At 42.9% G+C, this 19,600-nt stretch overlaps 1 protein-coding gene across 5 annotated transcripts in view; it reads left to right on the plus strand.

The window, feature by feature from the left end:
- The window catches only part of COL14A1 (collagen type XIV alpha 1 chain), a 166,334-nt gene that overhangs the window by 122,073 nt on the left and 24,661 nt on the right, over positions 1-19,600 (plus strand). For 4 of the 5 annotated variants that reach the window (XM_073590265.1, XM_073590266.1, XM_073590267.1 and 1 more), the window contains 13 exons: positions 1,550-1,714; positions 3,750-3,788; positions 3,883-3,903; positions 5,003-5,141; positions 7,353-7,495; positions 8,073-8,182; positions 9,819-9,977; positions 13,764-13,841; positions 16,401-16,487; positions 16,939-16,992; positions 17,941-18,036; positions 18,730-18,783; positions 18,893-18,946. In XM_073590265.1, the coding sequence (XP_073446366.1) occupies positions 1,550-1,714; positions 3,750-3,788; positions 3,883-3,903; positions 5,003-5,141; positions 7,353-7,495; positions 8,073-8,182; positions 9,819-9,977; positions 13,764-13,841; positions 16,401-16,487; positions 16,939-16,992; positions 17,941-18,036; positions 18,730-18,783; positions 18,893-18,946 (1,199 nt within the window). The remainder of the gene's footprint in view (positions 1-1,549; positions 1,715-3,749; positions 3,789-3,882; positions 3,904-5,002; positions 5,142-7,352; positions 7,496-8,072; positions 8,183-9,818; positions 9,978-13,763; positions 13,842-16,400; positions 16,488-16,938; positions 16,993-17,940; positions 18,037-18,729; positions 18,784-18,892; positions 18,947-19,600) is intronic. The other variant, XM_073590268.1, reaches the window with a different exon arrangement.

Below are 19,600 nucleotides of genomic sequence, written 5' to 3' on the forward strand. Positions count from 1 at the left end.
TCTCTACAGGAAGTGGGGGTGGACATGGTTTCCCTACTCCTGCTCCCCTGTCTGACAAATGGCATACATGCTGTTGTGAATGGGAAACCGAGGAGGAAAAAAAAACAACAAGCTAAGTCTCAGAAAACCAGAGAAGTTGGTAACTATGCAGATTGCAGATCCCTGATCTTAGCCGCACAACTAGCAGCAGTCGTGGAGCGTTCCTACGTTGGTCCTAGATGCCTCTTCACAACCGGAGAACTACATAAGCCTAAAGCAGGAAAAGAGGAAAACTAACTGCCCCAGAGCAGACCCCAAAGGAAAGACAGCCCCCCACATGTATTGACAGTGAAACAAGATGAAAATACAAACGAAGGCATGAAAAATAGGCTGAGCAAACGATGGGGCCCGGCTAACTAAAAAGGACAGAAAAGGAAAGACACTGTCTGCAATCTGCCAAAAACAACCTACAAAAATATTGTCCAACACTTCTGATAGCAAAATTAACCCTGAAGTCACTAGACTTCTAAACCTATATCAGCACTCTGAAATATTCTGAGACAGAGCAAAAGAGAGGCCAATCTAATAAGGGACAAAAAGCAGATTGGCAAATGCTGATTAATAGGAGTGGAATTTCAGCATAGCCCCAGCAGGGGCAGGCTGATTACACAACAAGCTGAATTGACCAACAAGCGCAAGTGTGAACATTAGCAAAAAACAAACTTAACTTGAGAAGACTGGAAGAGAGCTGAAGTCCAGGACCTGAGAAGCAGACTGAATCACCAGCACCCGGATAGGGCGTCGGCTGTCTTATATCCAGTCTGATACTCCAGAGATCCAATCGTTATCTTCCTCATCAGGTGGCAGATCACTACCACTTAAACCAACCAAACTACCTCCTGTCACCACCAGAGTGAGAACGGAAGGGGAACTCTCAACTGGTGGAGCAGAAAATGAGTTCATGACACATGCATACCAAAGAGATGGACTTTCAGTTCCACAATATTGGATATTGCATGCTGGTGATGAAGTCCAAGCACCCATTGTGCTGGAAGAATTCTAATGAAGAGGGAAAACACTTTAAAAAAAGCAAAGGCTAAGTTACAGAGCATAATAATTTGGACAGTTCCCAGACATATTAAACTTGTCTGTGCACCAAAAACATTTTTACCTTTTTTTGTCGGTTATGGGGGCAGCAAGACTTTTCTACGGGTTTTGTGTGAAAGGACAGGTAGGCTTTATGGACTGGTCTACTTTGCGTATGGATGGTGGATGGTCTCTGGTTGGCAGGGAAATGCAAAGCTACAATGGTGAGTCTTGTATCATTCTCCTACCCAGAGTATAAGGGAAACGTTCTCCAGGTTCTCTTAATGTGAATGTTATTTTTAAGTCTGTCTTCTAAAGTAAACCATATGGTCGTCCTGTCTGCCGCACCTGTCATCTGCAGTCTACGGCAGTCTACGGCTCTGATGATATCATGTTTCCTTTTGGCTATGACCTGTGTATTTGCACTTGCAGTAGTGGGAAGTTGACTGTCTGCCTAAACTCCTGTGCCCTCTCCTCCTCCCAGGCTTCAGCATTTTTGCGATCGGAGTGGCGGATGCAGACTATGCAGAGCTAGTGAACATTGGCAGCAAGCCCAGCGAGCGGCACGTGTTCTTTGTCGACAACTTTGATGCCTTCAAGAAAATAGAAGATGAACTGATCACATTTGTCTGCGAGACAGCAACAGCAAGTAAGAGCCAACATCTAATGTCTTCTCATCCTCCTCCATACGGACTCAAAAAATCCGAAAAAGTTCCTTGCAGGCCCTTTTTTATGAGCAAGAAAACTTCTTTGTGTTATGTGCACATTACATCTTTTAGACTCTGGCGCACCTTCAGCGCTTTCCCAGGCGAAGCTTCTCCAGGAAAATGACGGGGTCCCAGGCGAAGCTTCTCCAGGAAAATGATGGGGTCCCAGGCGAAGCTTCTCCAGGAAAATGACGGCGTCCCAGGTGAAGCTTCTCCAGGAAAATTATGGCGTCCCAGGGGAAGCTTCTCCAGGAAAATTACGGCGTCCCAGGCGAAGCTTCTCCAGGAAAATTACGGCGTTCGTCATCCTGAAGTGGCTTCGCCAGCTTCATCTTTTACTTTATACTTTCAAGTATAGAAAATGAGCAGCCTCCGGGCAGCCCAAAGAAAATCTCAGGTCAAAAATATGAGAAATTAAAATATATATTGGAAAATGTATGTGCCAGAAGATGCATGATCTAGTTCTCAGTCCCCATTGTCCTCTTCATGGCTAATGGAATAAGAATGAGCGTACGGGTGGAATAAATATTCTGTATTAACCGTTACCGAGTGTTAGACACAACAGTAACTTAACTCTCAGCACAAAGATGGAGGTTCATCGTCGTCACCTGCAAGTCATTTACTAGCTCATAGCCCACTTGGTTTTTCCAGATTTTAAAGGGTTTGACCACTTTAATTTAATAAATATTTAGGTGTGTTTCACTTATAAATATGTAGAACTTTAATATACTTTTTTCTGATCTCCAACGTTCCGGCAGTTTCGCTTCCATTTTGGGCTGCCTTTCCTGGGATGACTTGTCATTATTGGTGAAGAGGGCTGAATGCCATCCCCTGCCGTGTGTGTGTTTCAAATATGTGCATTAAAAATTATGGGGTCCACCTTTCAAAATTGCCATTCTTCCCCAAATAAAAACAAAACAAAACATAAAAACAATAATTTGAGGAGAAAAGGGGTTACTGCCATTAGGCTGGTTGCAGTCGCAGAAGAGTGCATCTCACAACTTTTAAAGACAGGGAAGAGAGACTTGTATTGCAGCAAGCACACTGAGACTCAGACACACGGGCTGTTTGGTGGAGCATGGAGCTGACAGCTCCCCGTTCCACCTTTCAAGTCAACTATACAGTATATGCATCCTGAGCATACAGATTCTCATGAATTCAGGACACCAGGTGAGAGGAAGGGTCCAGAGTGTCCACGTGGTCGTTTCTCATTCCATCGCAGGTAAGGAGGTCGGCTTAGCTCTTGAAATGAGCCACTTAGCCAAGTCTTAATTAAAATAAGCTGGACGTGGTCTCAATGGAGCGCTGACATAAGCCACACCGATAAAGGGGAAAGTGAATGCCAAGTCTAAGGCCACACCAGCCGCAGAACCTCGATGAGAGATGAAGACTGTGTAGCAATAAACTGCAGTCAGAAGGGCGCAAAGGACGAGGAGGATGATTGTTTGATGTCTTTATTCCACAACGCGTTTTGACAGCAAAAATGCTGTCTTCATCAGGTGGGTACCCTGATGAAGCGCGTTGTGGAATAAAGACATCAAACAATTATCCTCCTCGTCCTTTGCGCCCTTCTGACCGCAGTTTATTGCTACACTTGGCCAATTCTATCACACACCTCCATGTTCTGAGTTGAACACAAACCTGAAGTGGACCTGAAGGTACTGACAGTGTTATCAGGAGATCGGGGAACCTTAGTAAATAAAAGTGTATACAGTAAGTTCTTTATATTTATGGATGAAACACTGCTACATAGATTTGTTTTAAAGTGGACAAACCCTTAAAATAGGACATGATGAAATGAAAATGCACCAACCAGCAGAATGAGGGGCATGGTGCTCTAGAAAGCCCCTTCATCCTTTGGCGCAGTGACTGGTCCTTATAGGGGGCTTTACACTGAGTCTGGGTGAGCAATAAAGGGGCTGGGGTGCCTGATGATATATATACTGCCTGTGTAACTTATACGTCTGTATTTTTCAGCTTGTCCGTGGGCGTACATTCAAGGCAACAGTGTGTCAGGTATGTTTGTCCCCAAGGTGAATTATTCCCCGTTGGACCCCTTGTGATTTTAATTCTCGGCTTTGATGCTATTTTGCTTTTTACCTTATTATAGACATGTTTTACTCCTACATTGGTAAGATGATCAGTGTACAAGTACAGAAACTCAAACATTAACATTGTAACCAGCTAATTTCTATGTATTTACAGGATAACAATGCGTGTGTTATTCTACACCAGCTAACGATGCCGATTCTGTAGAATAATCCTGCTACCTTACAGATACTTTACTTTTATAGTTTTTTTTTAAACTGATTTTTTTTTGGTATTTTGAGTTATTATTTTTTAACCGATTTCTTGCGAAATTCTGCTGGTTGCCCTTGGAATCTGACAGCAGTTTGGCTTCACCCCTTTGTCTGCTGAATTCCCATGTTGCCCTGATCTCTGGTGAAAAGTAATGAGTATGGTCCATATATCAGCTTTACATAGGCAATCTGGAAAAAGAAAAGCAGAGTATTTAAGTAGACTTTAGGGTATGTTCACATGCAGTGTTTTTGCTGTAGATTTTTATGTGCTGATTGTTGGCAGGAAAAACAATGTGCTTTTTTATACTTTTTTTTTACTGCAGTTTTTTTCCCATATGTTTGAATGGGTGAAAACCACTGCAGAAACTCGTAAGGAAGCGAAATGCTGCGGATTAAGAAAAAAAGACTCCCAGCAGGTCAAGAAACTTAAGGGAAAAAAAAAACGTAGCTTGTGACCTAAAATACCAAACACAGCCTGTAGACAAGAGTGGCGCTGTTTCTGGAGAAAAGTGATCACATTTCTCTCATTCCAACCTCTTTAGGTGTTGATAAGAAAAGTTTTCATTGGATGATCAAAACCTTTATGGATTTTTGGCCTTCTGTACAGGTAGCATGTGCCAGCTGCCGACTACTAAACTGCTATTACAGTGATCATAGGCAATGTCCAGCTTTCCAAAGATGGGTAACAATACATAATTGGTTCCAACATGTTAAAGTCCAGAAATTCTACAAATGATGGTGGAACGTCTCAGGGAGTTGTTCTTTGGAAGGATGACAAAGCAACACATGGAGAACCATTGGCCATCTGTCTAATGAATGGAAAACCCCTTTAAGTTTTTGTATTTTATATGTTATTTTGATAGAGTAGCCTTCCTACCTCTAGGAGATACATATCTGAGTAATAAAGATACTTTCATTGTACAATTCCAGGGTTCAAAATGATGGAAATGTTTGGCTTGGTGGAGAAGGAGTATGCAGCCATTGATGGGATCTCTATGGAGCCAGGAACCTTCAATAACTTCCCTTGTTTCAGAATACACAAGGATGCGCTGGTGTCCCAACCCACCAAGTATGTACAAGTCTAATGGATGATGTCCACATATGTATATTTTTACAAATCGGTTCCCATTAGCCATAAGACTAAGGAAACACTCACAGGGTTTTTTTTTCTGGGAATGGACCAGGTCAACCAAGCTTGCAAGCACTATTTTTGTGAGCGTGGTGGAAGCAGGACTCACAGGCTTTTTCTATGAGTGGGCAGGAAAAGCAGGACTCAGGTGCTTTCTCTTTGAGCAGATGGAGGAAACAGGACTCCCAGGATTTCTCTATGAACATATGGAAGACACAGGGCTCAGAGGCTTCCTCTATGAGAAGGTGGAGAAGCTGGACCCACAATGTTTCACTATGAGTAAGCGGAGAAAGCAGGACTCACACGCTTTCTCTACAAGTAGATAGAGAATTCAGGACTCACAGGATTTACAAGTCTGCAGTCATATAGAGTGACTGCAGACTTGAGCCCAAAGCCTGGACAACCCCTTTAATGAGGGAAGCAGACTTTTTCTGAGGTACAGAGGGAAGTGGGACTCCAAATCTTTCCCTGTGAGTTACAGAGGGCAGCAGGACTCCCAGACTTTTTCTGAGTTTCACATGGAAGCAGAACTCCCAGGCTTTCTCTAGGAGTTACAGAGGAAAACAAAAATCACAGTCTTTCTCTGTGAGTTACAGAGGGGAGCGGGACTCCGAGGTTTTCTCTATGCGTTACAGAGGAGAGCAGAACTTCCAGGCTTTCTCTATGAGTTACAGAGGGGAGCGGGACTCCCAGTCTTCCTCTGTGAGTTACAGAGGGAAGCAGGACTCCCAGTCTTTCTCTGAGTTACGGAGGGAAGCAGGACTCCCAGTCTTCCTCTGTGAGTTACAGAGGGAAGCAGGACTCCCAGTCTTCCTCTGTGAGTTACAGAGGGAAGCAGGACTCCCAGTCTTTCTCTATAAGTTACAAACGGAAGCAGGACTCCCAGTCTTTATGAGTTACGGAGGGAAGCAGGACTCCCAGGCTTTCTCTATAAGTTACAGAGGGAAGCAGGACTTCCAGTCTTTCTCTATGAGTTACAGAGGGAAGCAGGACTCCCAGGCTTTCTATATGAGTTACAGAGGGGAGCAGGACTCCCAGGCTTTCTCTGTGAGTTACAGAGGGAAGCATGACTCCCAGTCTTTCTCTATGAGTTACAGAAGGGAGCAGGACTCTCAGACTTTCTCTGTGAGTTACAGAGGGAAGCATGACTCTGTCTTCCTCTGTGAATTACAGAGGGGAGCAGGACTCCCATAATTTCTCTACGTGTTACAGAGGGAAGCAGGACTCCCAGGCTTTCTATATGAGTTACAGAGGGAAGCAGGACTCCCAGGCTTTCTCTATAAGTTACAGAGGGAAGCAGGACTCCCAGGCTTTGTATATGACTTGCAGAGGGGAGCAGGACTCCCAGGCTTTCTCTGTGAGTTACAGAGGGGAGCAGGACTACCAGGTTTTCTCTGTGAGTTACAGAGGGCAGCAGGACTCCCAGGCTTTCTCTATTAGTTACAGAGGGAATGAAGATTCCCAGGCTTTCTCTGAGTTACAGAGGGGATCAGGACTCCCAGGTTTCCTCAATGAGTTACAGAGGGAATGAAGACTCCTAGGCTTTCTCTGTGAGCTACAGAGGGAAGCAGGACTCCTAGAGTTTCTCTATGAGTTACATAGGGGAGCAGGACTCTCAGGCTTTCTCTATGAGTTGCAGAGGGAATGAGGACTCCCAGACTTTCTCTGTGAGTTACAGAGGGGAGCAGGACTCCCAGGCTTTCTCTGTGAGTTACAGAGGGGAGCAGGACTCCCAGGCTTTCTCTATTAGTTACAGAGGGAATGAAGATTCCCAGGCTTTCTCTATGAGTTACATAGGGGATCAGGACTCCCAGGTTTCCTCAATGAGTTACAGAGGGAATGAAGACTCCCAGGCTTTCTCTGTGAGTTACAGAGGGAAGCAGGACTCCTAGGGTTTCTCTGAGTTACAGAGGGAATGGGGACTCACAGGCATTCTCTCTGATTGAACAATAGAAATTTAGATACAAGCTTTCTCTAAGTCGGCAGTGGAAGCGGGACTCTCATAAGTGATCCCTCTTAATCAGTCAGCCAAGGTGGTTATCTATTAGAAATGTATGATCCCCTCCAGAATACAATACTTAGTTTCAAAACAACATATGAATGTTGTATCCTTGTACACTAAATCCTTACCCCATGTTCTCCTTGTTACAGACATATTCATCCAGAGGGCCTTCCATCAGATTACACAGTTTCCTTCCTTTTCCGAATCCTTCCTGACACCCCTAAAGAACCATTCGCACTCTGGGAAATCTTAAATAAAGAATATGAGCCACTAGTTGGTGTAATACTTGACAGTAAGTTGTTATGGAAAAGATGGATGTGGGATTACTTTGTTCTTTAAAGGGTTTGTAAAGTTTTGCAGCCCTTCTTTTACATTTCTCCAATTCATTATAAATACAGCTCCTATGCAGACCTACAGTATGGGCCTCCTTGGATACAGACTATAAACTATTTCATTGCCTATACCTCGTCTCCTACAGTAGGTTTGTAGTCTGTAACTGTGGAGAAACATCGCTCTGCATAAGAGCTGTACGCACAAACTGGTGGGACTTATAGCATTTGAAGTAATAAAAATAGTTACAAAAGCCGACAAATAGTTTAATAGGCTGGAATTATTAATTGTAGTGTGAATCCGAAACGAAAACACTCTATGTCTTGCATCTGGGACACGGATCGCGATGCATGGACCGGGAGCAGATCTCAAGACCCAAACTCAACAGTCTTGTAGGCACATATTACGCTGTCAAGTTTGGGTCAGGAGACCCATGGCCGGTTTGTGCATCGCGATCCATACTCGGACCGTGGAACACGGATGCGTTACTGTTTTTACATTTTACGTTTATACTTACATGAGATTTGTTTTCTGTACAGACAATGGAAAGACCTTGACTTATTTCAATTACGACAGTAAGGGGCAGTTTCAAACCATTACCTTTGAAGGACCAGAAGTTAGGAAGATTTTCCATGGCAGTTTCCATAAGGTCAGTGTAAAAGGTCCACATTATAACATCAATATCAACGGGTTCTTTACAGTTAGAGCAGTCACACTGTGGATTGCTGACCGGAAGACATAGTAATGGCAGACACTATATCAGCCTTTAACTGGGGAAAAAAGAAATGTTGATCTTGATAGATTTGCATCTTTTTATAACCTATGTATCTATGTAGCATCTGGGGACATTTTTGTTTTGACTTAAAGGGTTTTTCCCAACTTCTTAAATGGTTATTGTTGGATAGTGCTATACATTTTGGTATTGATGGATACTGCTTATAAAAACAAGCTCCTTTGTAATTTACTGCTTTTTAAAATTTGCAACCATTTTTGAGATATTAAAGGGATTGTCCACTACTAGGACAACCCCTTCCCATTCCTCATGTTTGGCTCTGATAAAATAAAAAAGCTTATACTCACTTCCTGTGCCGCCGCTGATCCAGCAGTGTCAGTACTCACGGTCAAGGGGCTCTCACGAGGTTGTTGTGACACGTGACCCCAGCACCCAATCAGCGCCGGCGTCACTTTTCCCCAATTAAACATGAAGAGAAAGTGAGAGAGCAGCTTCCCCCCTGACTTCCATTTCATTCATGCGAAGGCGGAGACAGTGAAGCCAGCTCTGATTGGTCGCCATGCTCACATGTCACAACAACCGTATGAGAGTCCCGGGACCATGAGTGCCGACACCGCTGGAACGATGCCGTAACGGTGCCGGCACGGGCGGTGGGTATAAGCTTTTTTATTTTATCAGGGCCAAACATTAAGATCAAGAAGGGGCTGTTGTAGTAGTGGACAACTCCTTTAACATTTTTCTTTTGCTTACATCTTGTTGCTTTGGAAACCGACCACAGCTGCTAAACAGTAGAACATGAGCAATGCTTGCAGATTGTTTTCTGTTGAGCTTGTAGGTGCTGTACTGAGGCTGCTCAGGATCACTAAAAAGCGCAATATTACCTCCTAATCCTGACCAGCTTCAGCGCACTGCTTACAAGCTAGACAGCTGCGATGGTCGGTCTCCGAGGCAACGAGCTGTAAGCTTAAGAAAAGCATTAATATCTCAAGAACGGCTGCAAATTTTAAAAAGCAGTAAATTACAAAAGTGCATGTTTTTACAGGAACTTTCCAACGACACCAAAATGTAAACATGAAGATAACCCTTCAAATGCATGTATTTTGGGCTTTGAATAACTTTTGCAATAGGGTTTCATGAACCCATTTGACTTTTAGTTTGTTTCTTTGCACTTTGTCGGCTGCATAAGGAGTTAACTTAAAATCCACAAGCAAGTCGAATTTGATGGAGATTATCACTTTTCGATATGACTTTTTCTGGAATCTTTTTTACCACTGATCACAACAAAGTTGAGCTGAACTTTGATATGGTCGTAAAACATCTGAAAGGAGTTCAGGAAAAGAGAGGAGTATACCAAACCATGCCGTACTGTATATACTGGAATAAAATAAGTTATAGGGTGGAAATAGCATCTATCAGACATTTCTGTGGATGTTTGACATTTAAATTGCATATAAAGCCCCCTATATAATATCAACAGAAAACTCTTGAAAGCAAAAAAAAAAAAAGCAGAGTCCTCTTGTGTCACAGATTTATGACAGTATTTATCTTCTAGGTACACATAGTAATAACCAAGACGACTGCCAAACTGGTCATCGACTGCAAACAAGTGGGCGAGAAGCCGATAAATGGCGCTGGAAACATCTCTGTCGATGGCTTGGAAGTCCTGGGAAGGATGGTTCGATCTAGAGGACCAAAGGACAACTCTGCTCCAGTAAGTGCAATGTGTCCCACCATTAGGCTTTCTGACAAAGGGCCATTCATGACTAAACCCACTCAAATTCCTGCGGTCCGTATTATCCCGTTAGGCAATAAATTTACATTTATGAGATTACTCCATTGTCTGTCCTCAGTATGGAGATAATGCGCTAACGCAAACACATCGAGCACGAGAGATAGTAAAAATAATTGGTTATTGTAGATCGGCCTAAACACAAAAAAGAGCCTTGTACCCAATGGCTGCTTCATTAATAACCCGACCCCACTCACAACGAGAGGGAAACAAGTGGCTGCATTCCAACAAGACGTCAACGTAACGAGGACGGCTCATTAATGGACTCCATTGTTTAGTACACGGAAAGGAAGTTTTGTGTTTTTGTGAAGGTCTTACAAATTTTATTGGTTTACCAGGCTGCCCACTTATCGAAAAATCCTCTTTTTAGGAAAGAAGTTACTGAGGGAGTTGTAGGTATTCTGTTTATTTCATTAATTAACCCAATAGACCCCTAGAGCCTTACAATTAAGGTCCAAATTGCTTTTTCTTACATCATTCCAGGTTCAGTATTTTAGGATTATAAACTAGATGTTAATCTTGTTGTTGACCCAATGGTGGGATTACTACTTTGTGCTGAGCCAGTGGTGGTATTGCATTGATATCTCCCAGGTGTGTACATGATCCACTAGTTCATAGGGATTTTCGTGATGTAGCATTCCACTTTGGGTTACCGAGTTAAAGATTTTGTTCCATAAAAACCATGCATCACCTTACTATGGTAATAAATGAGTCCAACAATGTGGTCCCCTACCAATTCCAAGAATGAGCATTGCCAAGTCCCCTTTGTAAGTCAAGCTGTTCGCCATTATTTCTGAAGTCCTGTAGAAGCGAATCCTCTGAAGCGGTGGTCAGACATGACTATGGGAAAGTATGTAAATTATGTTCATACTAGAAAATCCAGTGATTTTATTTGATTTATTTGGGAAAATGTCATTTATCAACCTTCCATAGAGAGTTAGTAGGTAAGCCTGGATCCCTAGTGATCCACTGTTTAGCTCTCAGCCTTGGTCATGTAGTATCCATTCTTCCAATGATCTAGTGTATTTATGATATATCTGTTGGTCACTTGGTAATCCTATGGTTTAGCCTCGGTTATGACTGTATAAGCACACTCACACGGATTACATACAAACCAGGAGAGTCAAACCTCTGTTCACAACAGGTCCCTGTTCTGACTAAGGAAAGTCCCTACTTAGACCCCGATTTGTCCCTGCCTGACCTCGAAGGTTGTCACCCTAAGTTTAGTGTAGTGTGGTTAAGGGTCGCATAGTCGATGGGAAGTATGTGTCACAGAGTTGGCTTGTCTCTGTGATGTAGCCCAGAGTGTTTCTCTAGTGCATGAAAGCACTAAGATGTTCGTTTGTTGCACCTGGGTCTGGGCTGCGGGTAGCTATGAGAGATGGGAAGGCCTAGCTACCCACATACCTCACTTCTGGGTGTGGTTACAGCCTATATAATGGAAGCTGTTGTTTGGCACATGGCCTGTGTGTTGGGAGGGAGAAGGCCTCCTGTGTGTGTTTGGCTCCAGACTGAGCCTGAAGTACTGGACATTATCACAGCCTGTGTGCCCACAGGACTGGAAGAGCAGAGCCCTGCTATGGACATTTATACTTTGTGTTGCCTGATCTAAAGGCTGTTTACTTTCTATTTTTGCATTTGGGTTTATGAAGCAATAAACCCACATGAACTTTTAAAGGAACGTGCCTCCTGTCTTCCTCCCATCGCACCTGAGCGAGTACAACCCCTACAGTAGACAATGGTGCACCAACTCAGCATTGGTTTACCGTGAATGTCCTTAGCCGCACACTCTCTATAAACTATGTGCAACACTAGAACAATAATTACTATAAAGTGAAATACACAAAAATCTGAGGAAAAGGCACAGGCCTATGAATGTGTTCACAGGGAAAACGGAAGAAAATAAAATGAACCACACAACAAAAAGAATACATGGAAAACCTCCCAGGCCCCAAAAGTAAAAGAAAGGAAAGGGTACTTGGTAGGAAGATGCACAAAACAAACTGTAGAAAAAGCAACAAAGGTTAACCAGGTGAAATAATCTCTATCTGAGGAGCTGGATCTCCAAACACCATCTGTCTTGAAATCTAGCCAGCAAAGATGCAGGTGCAAGGTGAGTATAAATAGCCCCTCCGAAGAAGTGATAGGACAGAACCAAAACAGGAAGTGAGAGAAACCAGAAAAGAAGCAAACCACAGATAGGATAGAAAAGATAAAAGAACCATCGGTAGTTGGATAGAGACTAAACTGGCTGTGGCTCAGCAGAAAGAGAAACTGGTCACACAGCAAGAGGTCACCAGATCGAGTCCTGAAACCGAGGGATGACAGCCTAGTATCCAAAGGTTTGGTAGCCATTTCTGGTAATGCAGAGGGGTACAATAAACCTTTTATGACCCAATGTCAATCCCTGTTATTCCAGTGGGTTAGTAACGCAGTGTTCATTCTCAGCCTTCTAATAGATTACCGCCTATCCTCAGTGAGGATTTACAGTAGATTTCTGAAAATCAAAGTGTTAACGGTGTCTTCTGGTAATCCAATGGTTTAGTCTGAAGCTAGCCATACATATCAGACGGCTGTCTGCTGAACAATGCTTTGGCTGATTGTTTGGCCATCTCAGTTGTCTTTCCTTGACATCTCTGCTGGTGTCTTATCTCCGGGAGACCAAATCAATCGTAAGGCCCAAATCTGACATGGCCAATTGATCTATCTCAACGACGATCAGTTTTCCGGCTCCCCCATACATATTAGGTGTATGGTGTTTGCAGAGTATGTTAACGCAGAGTTCTTTTATTTGAATTTTCAAGAGGACCCACTTTAAAATCAACATTAAAAAATGCTTGAAATCTCTTTGATGTGGACTTTTTGAAGGATCGGCTTTAAAACCCACTTAAAAAAGCAACTAATCCTCAAAAAAAATGCTTTCAAATTTCTATGAAAAGTCTCCTATTAATTTCTATAAAAAAAAGTCCAGTTTGCTGTTCCTATTAGAAAATTTTTGATCTGATTTTTATTCTTAAAGAGGTTTTTCAAAAACAGCTGATGGAAAAAAATAGTGGCATTTTCTGCTCATAATACCTCTGTACCTTAAAAGATGCCTTGAGAACGACGATAGTGAAAAACACCGGCAGCCAAAGCCATCAGAACAACGCGTCTGAAATGAGCGAAAAACTACACAAAATATTCTTCAGAAAAAAAAACTGCAGATCTTCCAGAAGTGTCTCCTACTTGAAAATCTTGGCATGTTCGCCTGAGTTTAAATGACATTGTGTTCTTATAGTTTGAGATGCTTCAAGAAAAAGAGAAACTCTGCCGAAAATGCCCCAAAAATGAACGTTTCCTGAAGCGGCTTGAGCTTGAAAAACTCATAATTTTTTAACGCTTCAAAAAACTTAATGTGAACATAGCCTTATTGTTGGTTTAACACGTCCCAGGTTTTAAGATTCACCACGACTCCAATAAACATAATTTCATAGTATTGTAACCAGTTTAACAAATCTGTACGATACCTAACGTCATTCATTTCACATTTTAATAAATATTGAAGTTTGTAGAATAGATTCTATCACCGTATATCACCAAGATCGCTACATAGCAGGGATATACCCGGCCTCATGTCCTGCAGTGGTAATTTCATTATCCATTCCAGTCACTTCATTGTATCCAGCGACTATGACATTTTTAATCTGCATGCTGTGTTTTTGTCTTTAGTTCCAGCTCCAGATGTTTGATATTGTTTGTGCTTCTTCTTGGGCCAGTAGAGATAAATGCTGTGAACTTCCTGCACTGGTGAGAACCGTTGTCGTTAGTCTACATTGTTCCTAATATTCTTGATACATTCTTTATGTTATAGATCGAATCTAGAAACTTTGTAAGTACATCCTGTATTATACTCCAGAGCTGTGCTCACTATTCTGCTGGTGCAGTCACTGTGTACATACATTACATTACTGATCCTGTACTGATTCTGCAGCATTCGACACTGTGGATCATCAGCTCCTCACTATGCTCCGCTCCATCTGCCTCAAGGACACCGTTCTCTCCTGGTTCTCCTCCTATCTCTCTGACCGCTCCTTTACTTTTTCTTTTGCTGGCTCCTCCTCCTCTCATCTTCCTCTTACTGTTGGGGTTCCTCAAGGATCAGTCCTAGGCCCCCTCCTCTTCTCTTTGTATACTGCCCCTATTGGTCAAGCAATCAGTAGATTTGGGTTCCAGTACCATCTCTATGCTGATGACACCCTATTATACACTTCTCCTGATATCACGCCTGCCTTTTTGAAAAACACCAGCGATTGTCTTACTGCTGTCTCGTGTCCTCCCTCTATCTGAAACTGAACCTGTCAGACTGAACTCCTCGTGTTTCCTCCCTCTACTAGCCTACCTATGCCCGACATTGCCATTTCAGTGTGTGGTTCCACCATTACTCCCCAGCAACATGCCCGCTGTCTTGGGGTCATACTTGATTCTGAGCTTTCATTCACCCCCCACATCCGATCACTGGCTCACTCTTGTTATCTGCACCTCAAAAACATTTCTAGAATTTGACCTTTTCTTACTTTTGATTCCGCAAAAACTCTTACTGTTTCTCTTATTCATTTTCGCCTGGACTGTAACTCTCTTCTAATCGGTCTCCCTCTTACCAAATTCTCCCCTCTCCAATCTGTCCTGAATGCTGCAGTCAGGATCATATTCCTCACCAACCGTTACACCGATGCCTCTACCTTGTGCCAGTCCTTACACTGGTTACCCATCCACTCCAGAATCCAGTACAAACTTATTACCCTCACCCACAAAGCACTCCATGGCTCAGCACCACCCTATATCTCCTCCCTCGTCTCAGACTACCATCCCACCCATGCACTCCGCTCTGCTAATGACCTGAGGTTAACATCCTCAATAATCAGAACCTCCCACTCCCGTCTACAAGACCTTTCACATGCTGCGCCAATTTTTTTGGTTGCACTACCCAGGTTAATATGATTAATCCCCACAGTTTTAAGCGTGCCCTAAAAACACATTTGTTCAGAATAGCCTACCGCCTCAACGCATTAACCTAACTATCCCTGTTTGGCTCATTCAAAATTTTTACCATAACCAGGTTCCCTGCATCATGTTCCCACATGCTTTATTCATTTAATAGCCCTCTGTGTCTGTACTGTTACACACTTAGGCTGTTACTGGTTCATGCAGCATTACATGAACACCCAATTCTTACATTATGGCTGGTCCGAACAATGAAAGCAATTGTTACCATCCACCTTTCGTGTCTCCCCTTTTTTCTCATAGATTGTAAGGTTGCGGGCAGGGCCCTCATTCCTCTTGGTATCTGTTTTGATCTGTGTTTGTTATGCTGTAATGTCTATTATCTGTACAAGTCCCCTCTAAAATGTAAAGTGCTGCGGAATATGTTGGCGCGATAGAAATAAAATTATTATTATTAATATATTATTATTACTCCAGAGCTGCACTCACTCTTCTGCTGGTGCAGTCACTGTGTACATACATTACATTACTGATCCTGAGTTACTCCTGTATTATACTCCAGAGCTGCACTCACTATTCTGCTGGTGCAGTCACTGTGTACAAACATTACATTACTGATCCTGAGTTACTCCTGTATTATACTCCAGAGCTGCACTCACTATTCTGCTGGTGCAGTCACTGTGTACATACATTACATTACTGATCCTGTACTGATCCTGAGTTACATCCTGTGTTATACTCTTTATTTCTTTCTTCATTTTTTTTTATATAGCGCTAACATATTCCGCAGCGCTTTACAGTTTGCACACATTATCATCGCTGTCCCCGATGGGGCTCACAATCTAAATTCCCTATCAGTATGTCTTTGGAATGTATACAAAGCCTCACCACCACTTCCTGTAAAGAGACAAAGTCCCTACCCCATTTCCTGTAGAGTGACAAAGTCCCTCTCTTACTTCCTGCAGAGAGACAAAGCGCCAGCCCCACTTACTGTAGAGAGACCAAACCCCACCCCCACTCCTAGAAATCCGGCTCAGTGTCTCTGTTGCTGGAGATGGATTACACCTGACAACAGGCAGTGGGACGCAAGTTACACACAAGGGGTGTACATAGTTGCCAACACTTAGGCGTGATGTTTTTGAGGTTAAGTCTGTTTCTCACATTTTCTACACTGATCGGACATTTCGGATATATCCAGTCTACGCGCCGTACGTATTTGTAATGGGCATGACCCTTTTAAGTAACTGCATTACAGAGTATAAACTGTGTCCACCATGAGTGGCTTTGGGTGACACCTGCTTTCCTTCCTGTTATGTCATATAGCAGATTGACAGCAAAAATGAACCAGACCTGTTTCTTTTCTAGAGAGATGAAGCCACGTGCACCCCTCTTCCAAACTCCTGCTCATGCGCCCAGGAAAATAAAGGGTTACCCGGACCTCCTGGCAGTCCGGTAAGACGCCTAGCAGCAGTGTGTAATGTGGAGGCTGGTGTAGTTGTGGATCTGTAATGCACGGGAGGGATTAGTGACCGACGTGCGGTGTTTGCGGTACGGACCATAGTAATGTGCAGACTCAGCTGTGTCACTTGTCTGCTTTATGTCGGGCGTAAAATAAGAAAAATCTGATGTGTATGGAAAATAATGTGCAATAATATGTACATACAAATGCCCCGAATTATCTCTTATACAGAAGTAATGCCCTCAGGGCCCCTTCAAGTAATAATGACCTGAGTTCCTCCTTAGAAAATACGGTAATCATGTCTCAAGTGCCACTCACATGGTTGGGGACCCCTGACATAACAGAAGAGAACAGGGTCTCTAGCAGAGATCACAATCCTAGAAGTCTGCATTGACCCAATAAAGATCCTTACAATAAGGAATCTTCTTTTGTTTCTGTTTTTAGGGCGGTTCAGGAATGAGAGGCCCCCAAGGAGCTCCAGGAGAAAAAGGTCTTCCTGTAAGTTATTTTATGTGGACGTATCAGATAAGAGTCGGCAGATGTACCCTGGGACTCTCTATTTAAAGGGTTATCCCTATCTCAGCCTTTCATGGATGAAAAGAACTCCATCCAGCTTCGACACACAGGAAGTAGAGCTTCAGAAAAAGCCAAGAGTGGCTGAGCTCTTCTGTTTCTGCAACTCAAGTGGTCGGAGCCAGAGGTAGTTATTCCCGAGAGAGGCTGAGATGAGAACAACTCTAACAGCTTTGCATGGATTTCAGAGGAGCTTTGAGAATAAAGGCTTAACAAAGAAAATGAGACGAGTCCAGCATCTTAGATGGGTGCTCACCCTCTGCCCTTCATTGGGACCAAAATGGAAATATGTCCTGCAAAATTGTATAGCCCTGATTCAACAAACATGTTTTGCCTTTTAGAAATGTCACTAAAATTTTTGCACAACTTATAGTTTTACAAAAATACACAACTTTAGCATTTTTACGCCAGTCCTGGGCAATTTTTTAACCTTAGGTAATTTTGATATTTTTACTTGGTGCATGACTAAGGAACAGGTACAAAGCTTTACTATAGAGAAGCCGGGTATGCTGCAACATCTCATCACGCTCTGCCATAGTAATCACAGGTTTGTGAAGGATTGTTTAATATTGGCGAGCCAAAAGAAGTTATGCCAAGAAAAAGATTGAAGGGGTTGGCTAGGATTATAAAAACATGGCTACTTCCTTCCAAAATCATCATCTCACCTTTCTATAGGTTGCAGTATTGCAACTTGGCTCCTTTGAAGTAATTGGGATTGAATTGTAGTACCACACACCGCCTGTAGACAGATGTGGCGCTGTATTTGGAAGCAGCTAAACTCTGGATAACCACTTTAAATTAGTAACTAATAGTCTGGAGGAAAGGCTGCTATTTTTGCCGATAATCCGATCACTTTATGTCTTTATTTCACAGGGACCAGAAGGACCCCGAGGTCCAGTAGGTTCACCAGGAGTCCACGGACCATCCGGACCCCAAGGACCTAATGGTCATTCTATTCAAGGACCACCTGTAAGACCCTCATACTTTATATTGAGAGAAAACATACATGCTGACGCAGTCCTGGGAGAATCCGCAGATTGGCTTGCATATTATCTGCTTACCCACTTCTGGCTTCCATGTGGATGCCCCTTTCATTTTTTTATGTCGACAGAAGAATAAACAGTTGTGGTTTTTGAAATGCATGAATGAAAAATATGAAAAAGAAAATCACTCTCAACTGCTGCCTCCAGTCTTTGTTGATATGGCTGCAGCGGTGAAATTTCGCTGACATCACATAACCGCTGCAGCCAATCTCACCGGGCAATGGTGCCATTGTAGATGGTACCAGGACACCGAGCCCATTGTTTGACTGCCACATGATATCATCCTTACAGCAAAAATCGGAGGCAGCAGCGGAAAATCGGTACTGGCGTGCCAGTGGGTACAGTTGTATTTGTAATTGTTTTTTGCAAAGAAAAACAAGCCAATGGAACAAAGAAAAATTAAACTGGACAATTTCCTTATGTACCAAGCTAGGCCACATTAAAGGGGGTGCCTCATGAAAAAAAATTATATTTGATGCAGGCCCCTTGGAAATCCTTCCTTGTAAAGTGTAATCCTTATGTATATATGTACTAAATATCGGGTGTCCAGGTACATATGACTATATCTGAATGGTTACTTGAAAACTATGAGCATACACTTGAAAGCAATGTTTTTTAGGGACCAACTGGATCGAAAGGTGAAAAGGGAGAAAGTGGAGGCCAAGGAGCTCAGGTATTATTATACTAGACCACCATTATTATTTATAATATGTAATGTCCTGGCTTATACAGAGTCAGAGTCATTGTCAACCAAAATGTTTCCCACTTTACTTTATTTTCAGGGGTCTCCAGGACAACCAGGGACTCCTGGACGTGATGGACCTGAAGGACAACGAGTGAGAAATATCATCTTTACTTTACTAAATAACTCTGGAAAAAATCATGTGATCAGAGATAAGCAGGGGCAGTGCCAGGAATCATAAGCGTGGGCGGGGACACTCTACAGTAAATGCACAGTATTTTGCAACCCCCGATGTATAGCGGTGACCTCTTTCTCCACCCTTCTCGTCCTTGATTGACATCTCTGGTTTCACTGGAACCAGGGAAGAATGGAGATAAATAGAAAACAAAGTAGGTGGGAAGGTGCACTGAACTGGTCGGACATGCCAAGAGTGCACCGTCATTGTCTGTTGACTCCCAACATTATGGGGGTCTTCTAGAGGGAAATATACAGCAAGGGTTCTGACTGTTTTTGATTGCAGATTGTTGGAGGGTTTGCTTTATAAGACACAGAATACATTACATTTGTGCCAGGTCTTGCCATGATCATGATTGATGGTGTTTACAGTCTTCCTAGCAGCCTTGTATGTAGAACAGCTGATATCCAAGTGTCGATATTTGTTATTTTGACAGTATGCTAAATCCTTATAGTCTGCCAAGTACTTTTGTTTGGGGAGTAGTCTAAACATATCTTGTTAATCTTGATGAATTTTTTAACCCTGCGCCAAACCCATCAGTTCAGGCAGCAATGTGAAAAGCTTCGACCCGTG

This window comes from Dendrobates tinctorius, unplaced genomic scaffold, assembly GCF_039654945.1.
Source record: "Dendrobates tinctorius isolate UK_male_01 unplaced genomic scaffold, ASM3965494v1 ptg000116l, whole genome shotgun sequence".
Classification (NCBI taxonomy): domain Eukaryota; kingdom Metazoa; phylum Chordata; class Amphibia; order Anura; family Dendrobatidae; genus Dendrobates; species Dendrobates tinctorius.